We start from the raw sequence: 10,484 nt of genomic DNA on the forward strand, positions 1-10,484 counted from the left end.
TTATAAATAAATAAAGAATTACGATAACATATTTAATATTATTCAAATAATTATGTATAATTCTATAAATTATGTATAATAAAATCGTTCAGTTCTTTCTTTTTTAAATATAAAAAGAAAAAGTTAGATCAAAAAATGATTTAGTTTATTTCAGAGAGGAGATAAAGATAAAAAAGAAAAGGTCCGGAAAATGTATGACTTACGTATCATTAGAGAAAGATCACGAGAATGTAGCAACTTCTTCCTCTTTGACATTATGCCAAAAATACGTTTCCTCTTTCTCTTTCATCGTATCTCCTACTTACGAAGATTGATGGAAAGAGCAGGAGAGAGAGAAAGAGATAGAGAGAGAAAGTTACGTAAAAATGTATGAAAAAAAAGAAAAAGAAAAAGAAAAAAAATTAAGTCAAAGACTACCGAAACGAAGCGTGTTTCCTGAATTTGAGCCAAAGAATGAAAGTTGAATCCTTAATAGAAAATAATAGAGGTTTCCGTTTTAAATGATTACCGTACGATCGTAAATTTAAAGTCTTTCAAAATTTCATATTTGTGAATTATGTCAAATATTTACGTTCCTAATTTTGTATTATTTACAATTTTGTAATTTGAAATCTAAATACATGGGATATGGGTTGAAAAGTTTCGAACCTATTAACATATGGAAACAAATTTTTATTAAATAAAAAAAAAAATAATAATAATAAAATGATGTAATATCAAAACTTGTCAACCTATTTTTGTACAATAATAACAAAATGAATTACGAAACAAAAGTATAAAATAGTCCGTAGAAATATAAGAAACGTGAAAATATTACGCACACAGGATTACGAATTAACGTTAAATGAAGAATAAAATAGATGAACGATAAAAAACAAATTTTATTTTGTTATCGGTATTACGATATGGGCCAATGAAAGGAAGCGCATTGACGTGTTCAACGAAATGGAAAGACAAGAAGGTGGATGGACAAGGTCGTGATCAAACGAAGATGAGAAAAATGGTGGGAAACGTGCCAAAGTCGTTAGGCATTGCGGATTATCCTCTTTTTCCTTCTCGTCCACGTCTTCGTCATATTCGTCACCTTAAAACAAAACCTCTGACGCAAACACCTGTATTTCTCGTATCACTCCCCCCAGCCCCCCCCTTCTTCTATAACCCAATATGAATCGAAATCATTTTACAAATTCTATTCAAGTAATTTCCATTACCAAAGAGACCACCACCTTTGCAGTTTAGGTCGCGTGTCTGAGTACTTTTAAGGTATAATATCGTGCAAAAGACCCCATGGTTTGTTTGGGAAAATGTACGAGGTGATTACTATAATATATTATAGGCGTGTTCATGCGATCGGCATTCGTATGAAATTTTGTTAATCTAACGATTAAATCGAAACACGCGACTTTGTTCCCCCCTGTTGTTTCTTTTTTTTTCTGGGTTTGTTTTTTTTTTTTTTACTATCTCACGAAGTAGTAACACTCGAGTGTGTGTAGGTTTTTTTTTAAATAGTTTAATAAATATGATGTGTGCATTGCGAAATTGTGAAATAAATATTTGTTAGTTTTCATTTGTAGATTCAAATTGTGGGGTTGTAATTCTAATTTATTTTCGATATATGTTTGTATATATATATTATTGAATATTAATATAAAATATTTTAAATGTGACACACGTAATGACACGCGAATAATGATTTTTATTCGTTTCGGAAGTAATAGAATTTTTATTTTTTATTTTTATATAGTTTTACGTTTGGAATGATTGAGGGTTAAAGATTATTAATTTATTTAATCTTGTATATGATTGACATGCAACGTGAAACTAGCACACTCATATATGTGTGTATATATCTTTTAAATCTTATTATTATTATTTTCTATAATATATACTACAAATATCATATTATATCATTTTCTTTATAGACACGAACCAACAATTAAATTATAAAGATCGTATGACATATAATGATATTTATTAAGCTCAAAATCCAATCTTTTTGTGTAATTAATTTGAAATTTTTATAAAAGAAAAAAAAATACAGGAAAGAATGGACTTTTCATTAAGCAAAGTAGGTCATGTTTTGTTTACCTATCTAAAATAAAAACTTATGAATTTATCTTTCAAATGTAACGAGTTTTAATTTAAAAAAATTTCTTTCTTTTTTATTTACCTTATGAACTTACAATACGCCCCCACGCTTATTATAATTAAAATATTGTTTATTTATTAATTTATTATATAATGTAAAATATTAACTACACAGTATTCATAATATTAGCTGTATTATAGTAATGTGTTAATAAAATCTGATAATCTTCATAATTACTATTTCATACATCTAATTTTGATTTACAATTTTTGTTTCACTTGCATACAACATGAAATGAATTAACCGTGTTACAAGAGAGTCGAGTGTTAATGTTTTGTTATAATGTGTATATATATATATATATTACAGATACATAAAGTTCGTGGTTTATCAAATATATTAAATGGCTTTCTCCCTTTTCCTTCTTATGCAAACGATGCATTACAATCGCATAATTACTTCAGTGACTCACGCACAGTCCACTTCCTAGTACCTGTTTTTTACATTCTGCGTGATGACCGAGGGTACTCTAATGTAATATGCAGATTTTTGTGTTAAAAAAAGAAGTGGAGAGAGTATCGCCAAACTCATTTGTACGAATGATCGATGATTCGTGAAATGTTAAAAGAAGAAAAAAAACAGAATTAATCGTTTCAGTTATTCCTGAACCTATTTTTCTTTTTTCTTTTACGAATGTCTTGTCATTTTCCTCGTGTTCTCCATTCCTTTCTTTTCTATTCTCCACAGTAATATTAACAACCTAAGTGCAGAAAGTTAGATTTGGCATATGTACGACCTTTCGTGACACGTTTTCGTGTTAGACTTTAAACAAAAAAAAAAGAAGGAAACCCGAAGCAACGACGCTGTGGCATTTCAAATGTAATCCTCGAAAATACGATAATTATTATTTCATTCTAACTTCTTTCATTCTGATTTCATTTTTAACTCTCTTATCTGCACATTTGTTCTCTTCAAGTTAAATTTGCCGTTATATAAAGCCGTTTTGTGAATCTGTTATAACATTATTCAGTTTATTAATATTTGATGTAACAACGATACATCATTTCTAAATTAATCGGTGTTTTGGATTTTTATGGAAATCAGTAAACTATTTCTAACTTTTTGCTGGTAATATACATTCATTTTTAAATATATATATATGTGTTTATAAATGCACATATGCTTGGAATAATAAGTTCGAGTACTACTGTACACTTATGTTTCAAGCATAGAACAAAACTCACTTAGGTACTAAAATAACGTCTTGTGATTCAAGGGTAGACTATACAACCCTTACTCGTGGCCTTACGAACTTTGCTTCGTGCATAATTTGGATCCTCGGTTATAATGAATAGCCTAACATGAATGGGAAAGCCTCAATAAATAAATTTATTTTTCAAGGAATTCAAGGAAACTATGACAAGATTTTGTCAATCTTAATTTTGTTCTATTTTAGGGATAAAAGCAGTAGTAGTTTAAAAGGTCAAAATTTTATGTCCCGTCTTCTTTAACATCTGTGAGAAATGACGACTAAGGTGAAACCTTGCAGGTGTATATCTCGAAGGACTTGGGGTGGTATTGTGTGATAAGTTTTAATACTACTTAAGAAGAAAACAGCCTGACATCATTTTCCTTAACTTAATCCATATTACAAGATCATTGACGTATCCCGATCGATATCAGTTATGTTCATGGTAATAATTTGCGAAATGTAGAACAAGCATCGAAAAAGAATACATAGGGTAGGTACTAGTCTACGATGTCTCTCGTTCGAAAGATTTTTCGATTTAAAACAACGTTTGATTTGTAATTTTGTTATTAGGATATAGAAGATAAAGAATATAAAATAGAAACTTTTATATACGTGTTTATATTCGTGTTATAAAGGCATTTTATTTTATTATAGCCCTTTGGTTATTTATAGAACATTTGATCTGAATATTATTCTTCTGTATGATTTGTAGGATCGATCATGTTGTCCCAAAGGAAAGGCACTACGATAAGAAAGTTGGAAGGAAAACGACCGAAAGAGTCAATGTCATCCTCCAGTCTTTCTGGCATGTCACAATTATCCAATAGTAGCGAGGAAGCTCTCGAACCTTTCGTGCATAAACCACACAACTCTAATACCGATAAACGGTGAGTATTGGAAAACTATTTAAAATGGTGTTACGTTTCAGCCGATTTGTATGCACTTCGATTATTTCTCTACGTGACTACTGCAATTAGCGATTCGGTTTTTAAGAAATTCTCTTCCTTTTTCTTTTTCTTTTTCGTGTATCTTTATACAAGTGAAGAGTTAATTACTGTTGAAATTTATTTGATTAAGTTAATCTAATACGCAGTATGCACGAGTGCATCTAATTCCGGAATGCACAAGTTTTCTCTAATTATCGAAGTAAAACGTTTCGCGAATAATTAGAAAGAAGTGAACGTAATTATTTGATGTAAGCAATTATCGCGATAATGTTAATCCTGACGTTCGAGCTAGTGAACAAACGAACAGAATACAAAGTGAAAGTTCGATTAGCGTGATTCCTTTTTTTTTAATTGCAAGTATTATACTTCTTTTCTTTTCCTTCTTTTTAATCGACTTTCTAAATACTTTTCAAAAATATTTCCGCGAAAACATTACCTTCCTTATCGACTTTCGATATATATCGAAGAGTAACGCCATCTGTTAACGTCTTGCTGAAACTATTCGATCTACGTTACCATCGGATTTTTTAATGCGCGGTAAAAATTGAAACAAACTCTTTTCCTCTCTTGTGCTGTTATTATTATTATTATTATTATTTTAATATTTTTCTGTTTTTTTTTAATTGGTGAATTATAGCACAACGAAAGACCAAAGTCCAGTAAACAACGAATGGCTGTTGAATCATCCGGTTGGAAACAGGACGCCTACTTTACGTTTTAAGTAAGTATACTTTAAATGAAAATTTATTATTATGTTTACGCATTATTTTTATTATTCCTTTTGTTATTTTAGGTGTTGCGCTTTGTCAACGCCTCCGGAAGATCCACCGGCTAAACAGTTACATATGACATACAAAATTTTTCAAACGGACACCAAACTTATCAATCTCATACTGCAATCCCATGGCCTATCGGAGGTAAGTTAGATATATTTACAAAAACAAAAAATTAAATTAAATATTATATACGAGCAATGTAATACATTTTAATTGAATTCTAACTAAAATTTTGTATCTTATGAAAGTAGGAAAAATCTTAACCTTTTCTTTACTAACGACATATATAGAAGTCGTATTATGCGATAATACGCATGTACTAACGAATTTATATTGAACACAAAGCCGTAACGAAAGGGTTAATCATAAAGCTTAATTATTGGAAGGATTGTTTAAAAAATTTATAAGATTATTAAAATTTTCTTCAACTATTATAATTGGACTCGAACGTGTATATATACATATATGTATATATGTTCATGAATAACAATTTTATTTGTCTTATTATTGTTTACTCGAAACAAGATAGGAAATATAATTTTTTATTTCCCTTGTCATTTGATTTATTTCTCAAAAAAAGTATTCCTCTTATCAATAACATAAACTAATGCGTGTATATTAAATTTAATTCCTGCCGTTATATTCTTGTTATATTTTAATAACAAAGTTTAATAAGGACAGTATTTTCATTTTGAACTTTTCATTAAAATTATTAAGTCGCTTACCCTATTAGTATTATATTTTGTTTGAATACTTTAATTTTACATTATTGTATGATATAATATAATATAATATATATAATTTTCGAACAATTAATATTATTCATTAACATTTGAATTTTCATAAAAAAAATATATATATATACTGTTTTGTGTTTATATTAAATTTAAATTTAATTCGAAAATGGCAACTTTATATTATATTTTTCTTCTTTTTCGTTTTATATTTCAAAACTCGTCATAGTAAATACGTATTGACTTTTTAATACTGATAAATGAAGAGTCTTTGAAAAATATTAGATATATAGAGATTTTGATAAAACAGCTAATTAATAATGTCATGGTCTTAAAGATACTTGAAAAGGCTGCCTCAAAACAGTTGAATAATCAGTCTTAATGTGCACGAGCTACTGAATACAATTGCTCCAAAACCAATGAGAACCAGGACACAAATCCACATCTAAATTGGCATGTGCCAGCGTCTTTCTTAACATATTTATACCTTCACAATTCAATCCCCAATTACTCAAATTACCGATTCTTCTTAAGCGTTTGCAATTATAAAACATATTTAACACAGTTGTCGCTGTTACACTGCTGGCTTCGTATATATAAAAACATGATAAATTCTGCACTAAACTATTTTCTCTTCTGTTGATTTCTTTATACTTTTGGGGCCATGAGGGCGTAGTCAATAATTTGTCTAAGTGTTCGTTGGTTAGATCAGAACAACTGTGAATATGAAGGGCTGTTAATTCTGGCGCCAAGGAGAGAATTTTAGTTACAGACACGGCAGATACTTTATGTCCCAATCGAACTTTTTTCAAATATTGGAGAGGTGGTGGATCTGGTCCTGTCGACCATATAACTTCGGAGCCATCCTTCATTAGTTTTCTGAGATTAGGGCAACCGCTGAAAATTTTTCTCAAATCTATTGTCAATAGATTGTCACTTTGAACAACATGAAGATTAAGTTCTTTCAAATTTGAACCATTAGTGTGTAAATATTCATAGAGACCATTTAGCCATTCACTTTCAATAGGAATACTATGTATGCTCAAAGAAGTGATACAGGGAAATAATCTTAACGCTTCTGCTGGATGATGAGGTTCAAAAATATGTAATGTTTCAATTTTTGGGCATGTCCGAGCAAGAAGTTCTAGACGAGTAATCGTAGTTCTACAGCTTCTTGCTTGCGTTAAAGCAAGTGGAGCTTCGAATTCAATAAGTCTTTTTTTCATCATTTCTACCACTCTTCCCATGTGATTGTACTCTGCTAACGATTCCAGATGAGATATGTATACTAACGCAAAAAGTACGCCCGAGCATGTAACGGCAGTATTAGCAATATTAAGAATTTTCAGGTTATCACAAATAGAATTACGATTTTCATAATATTCCAATAAAACATTTTCCTTGTCTTTCTTTCTGGATCTGGTACAAGGCTTCGATTTTAGTCTGGTCATCAAGGTTTTCAGTTTGGACCAACTGTTAAGTGGCTCTTGCGTAATCATTGTTTTGTCTTTTAATTCGACTTCTAGTAACAGTTGTTTCAATCCTGCATCTGTCACTTGTTTCGAACATGCTACATCTAAGTGTACCAACTTAGGGCATGTTTTCCCAATTACATGAAGTACTGTATCGTTAGCTATATTGCGAAGAGTCAAACTTAAGAGATTTTTCATGTTCAATAGAGCGGACCTTAACAACTTGCAATCTAATCTGAGTAAGGCAGAGCGAGCCAGTTCTAAAGAATCTAGTCCAATCCCTTCGGATGCTAATAACTTTAAGAGTGACGTTTGATGACTACATCCATAGTAACAACAAAGATTCACCTTTAACTGTTTGATATCATGACTAAGAAGTAATGCTAATAAATACAGAGGAGCAGGACCAGAAATTAAAGATGAACCATCCAATGAAGGACCGTAGAGCATTTTCGAAGTTTCTTCAATAACTTGAGTGCGCAGGCTTGCGGGTAAGGCATTGATATAATATGGTCTGATAACTTGTTTTGCGTAAACGAGCATCTGTGCTGATGAAGTCTTTGTAGAATGCATTTGCAGTCGGCGGCACAACCCGTCGAGATGTTGACATATTTGCCGCAAACTAAGACCCTCTAGGGTCTTAGGCTGACGGCGGTCAGGCATCTTCTCTTGTTCATTCACTGAAAGTACAAATGAATAATGTTAAATATCATACTCTCTATAATATTAATCATTTAACAAAAATATAAAGGATATTTTGTAATTGATGGTACAAGCAAGCAGGTAATGATTCTATGTGAAAAACTAAGTCGAAAATGTAGAATCAAATTTGTTCATATAAGACCAAACTTTTCATATAGAATCATTTGCATCATTAATTACAGAACACCCTGTATATGAAACATAGATGACACACACACACACAAAACACAGTAAGGTATAAATATTAATATATATTTATATTCAGTAACATTCGAAAATCACTTATACGTAAAATAAATTGTATGAAAGAAATAAGATTAACTATGAATACCTAACAATAGTGGAACCAACGGCGGGAAATCGAGACTTTGAGGTTAACCGCATTAGAACGTCAAAGTGTTATACTTTCGTTTATTTTTTAACAATTAAACAAATGGTACATCACTAAATCGTAACTTTTAATAGAAATATCTTGATATAAATTGTATCTAATAATATTAATTAAGAATAATCGTTTCAACGGGACTGAAAAATTCTCAGAGAATGTTTCGAGTTGATAAGAAAAAAAAAAACAACAAACATGGAATCGATAGACTTATTCTATTCTATACTCTTGTTTTCTTTTATCTCTATGCACAAGCATTCGGATAATTCTGTCGTATTACATTTTCAGAATTATATTTCTTCGAAAGAGATAGAAAAAACAATAATTGAAAAATGTAGGCGCATGCGTAGTACTGCTCGACATAATTTTAAAACAAAGTCAAGAGCGCGAGAGAGAGATAGAAAAAAAGAGAGAGAGAAAGAGATTTGGCCGTATTTTAAAGAGAAACGTTCGTATCATTATTGGGGTGCTAAATTCTTTTTTTCTTTTCTTAAATTGATATAAAATTTGCTAATTTATTTATAATTACTCGTATAAATTATTCGCGCACGGATGTATTTATATATTTATTTTTGTTGAGATATTATTTAATATTATATTGTATATATATATATTTTTTTTTTATATTAAATAAATTATGTATTTTAATTTTTTTTTCTCGAATATTAATCACTTATAATTTTATATTTAATTAATATTTTAATTTATATTTTTAATATGTGTGTATATATATATATATTAATTTAATTTAATTTTTTATGTATAAAAACAAAGTCAAAAAGAAAAAACAATTCGAGAATCGATCGATAAAAAGCGCAATCTTTGAAATATCCATAAAGCATGTTTACTAAAGAATTGTATACCGATCCAACTATCATAAATAATCCGATCGACATTATCTTACTGGTTTTTTCCTTCCTTCTTTTTGCTTTTTATTCTTTTGTTTTTTCTATTCTACAAAATTTACATATTATTTCACATGTAAATTACAGGAATTATAAATTATACGGAGATTATATGTGTATATACTATACTCACTTATAGCAAAAAATAAAACGAGGTCAAATATTTGGCACGATCTTCATTTTAAATGTTAGTTCATTCGTTCATTTATTCATTTATACATTCTTTCATATGTTCATATGTTCATTTATTCGTTTATTCATTCCTTCATTCATTTTATTATTTAATTGTAAGATCGAATAATCGTAGTTATTAAATTGTTAACTTTAGTTGTAATTAAAAAGGTATAATACAGGAAGTAATTTATTGTATAACACGTTTTAGGAGAATGAGTGTTGAAATTTTCGTTTAAGTCTAATAACTCAATAAGAGACCTTGAACAGTAGATATAGCAAACATTGCGAATAAATACTCGTATACGTATAAATGTATAATGCAAAACTGAAAAGTATCACTGTTGGACTTTTTAATGCATATTAAAACATTGGTAATATGTATTTATCAAGTGTAATACGTTATACGGTTACTCCTGGTATCTTTTTATTATTAATAAGAAAAAAAATTATTGATAATAAAATCACATAAATATACATATTCACACGTTTTTAAATAAATATATATATTTTTTAAATAGTCTCTTTTTTCACGACAAATATAGTATATGTTCACAAGTATTATCCAACCAAAAAAAAACGTAATTGTTAATACGTACTTCACCTCTAGCAAGAAAAAATGAATATTCTTTTCTTTTTTGACTTAAATTCGAAAAGAATATGGCTAATTATTAATATGGCAAATATTTTGTAAAAAATACTTTGCGACCCGATCATTGTTCGACTTTAATATTTATTTATTCAGAATAGCACGAGGAATTAATTCATGCAATGTAAAAATAGATATATCGTAGGGTTCCATTAAAAAAAAAAAAAAAACTACCAATAACCTTGAAATCTTATAAAGAGTGACCTCGAATAAAAGTTCCTTCAGTCGGATGTGTGTAACCCTTTTGAAGTAGCGTAACTTTGTCTTGGATATTTATCCATAAGATTAAAAATAACGGATATATATATATTTTAAGTGATTATAATTATTAGACCATTCCAAGCATATCAAATTAAAAACATTGGGATTTTATGATTTATTACTTATCATATAAATAATTGT

At 29.2% G+C, this 10,484-nt stretch overlaps 2 protein-coding genes across 4 annotated transcripts in view; one reads left to right on the forward strand and one right to left on the reverse strand.

Moving 5' to 3' along the window:
* Window positions 1-10,484, forward strand: part of LOC106790950 (tubulin polyglutamylase TTLL5) — a 36,123-nt gene that overhangs the window by 9,277 nt on the left and 16,362 nt on the right. For both annotated transcript variants that reach the window (XM_014756233.1, XM_014756232.1), the window contains exons 2-4: window positions 4,054-4,228; window positions 4,926-5,009; window positions 5,082-5,205. In XM_014756233.1, coding sequence (XP_014611719.1) covers window positions 4,062-4,228; window positions 4,926-5,009; window positions 5,082-5,205 — 375 coding nt within the window. In that variant the 5' untranslated portion in view covers window positions 4,054-4,061. The remainder of the gene's footprint in view (window positions 1-4,053; window positions 4,229-4,925; window positions 5,010-5,081; window positions 5,206-10,484) is intronic.
* LOC106790952 overlaps window positions 5,488-10,484 on the reverse strand; it is a 10,625-nt gene continuing 5,628 nt past the window's right edge. The window contains exons 1-2 of one of the 2 annotated variants that reach the window (XM_014756235.1): window positions 8,304-8,737; window positions 5,488-7,950 (exon numbers count right to left, since the gene is read on the reverse strand). In XM_014756235.1, the coding sequence (XP_014611721.1) occupies window positions 6,191-7,933 (1,743 nt within the window). In that variant the 5' untranslated portion in view covers window positions 7,934-7,950; window positions 8,304-8,737 and the 3' untranslated portion in view covers window positions 5,488-6,190. Of the gene's footprint in view, window positions 7,951-8,303; window positions 8,738-10,484 lie in introns of those variants that run through there. The other variant, XM_014756234.1, reaches the window with a different exon arrangement.

The sequence above is a fragment of the Polistes canadensis genome, unplaced genomic scaffold, assembly GCF_001313835.1.
Source record: "Polistes canadensis isolate GaletaPanama2010 unplaced genomic scaffold, ASM131383v1 scaffold_272, whole genome shotgun sequence".
Classification (NCBI taxonomy): domain Eukaryota; kingdom Metazoa; phylum Arthropoda; class Insecta; order Hymenoptera; family Vespidae; genus Polistes; species Polistes canadensis.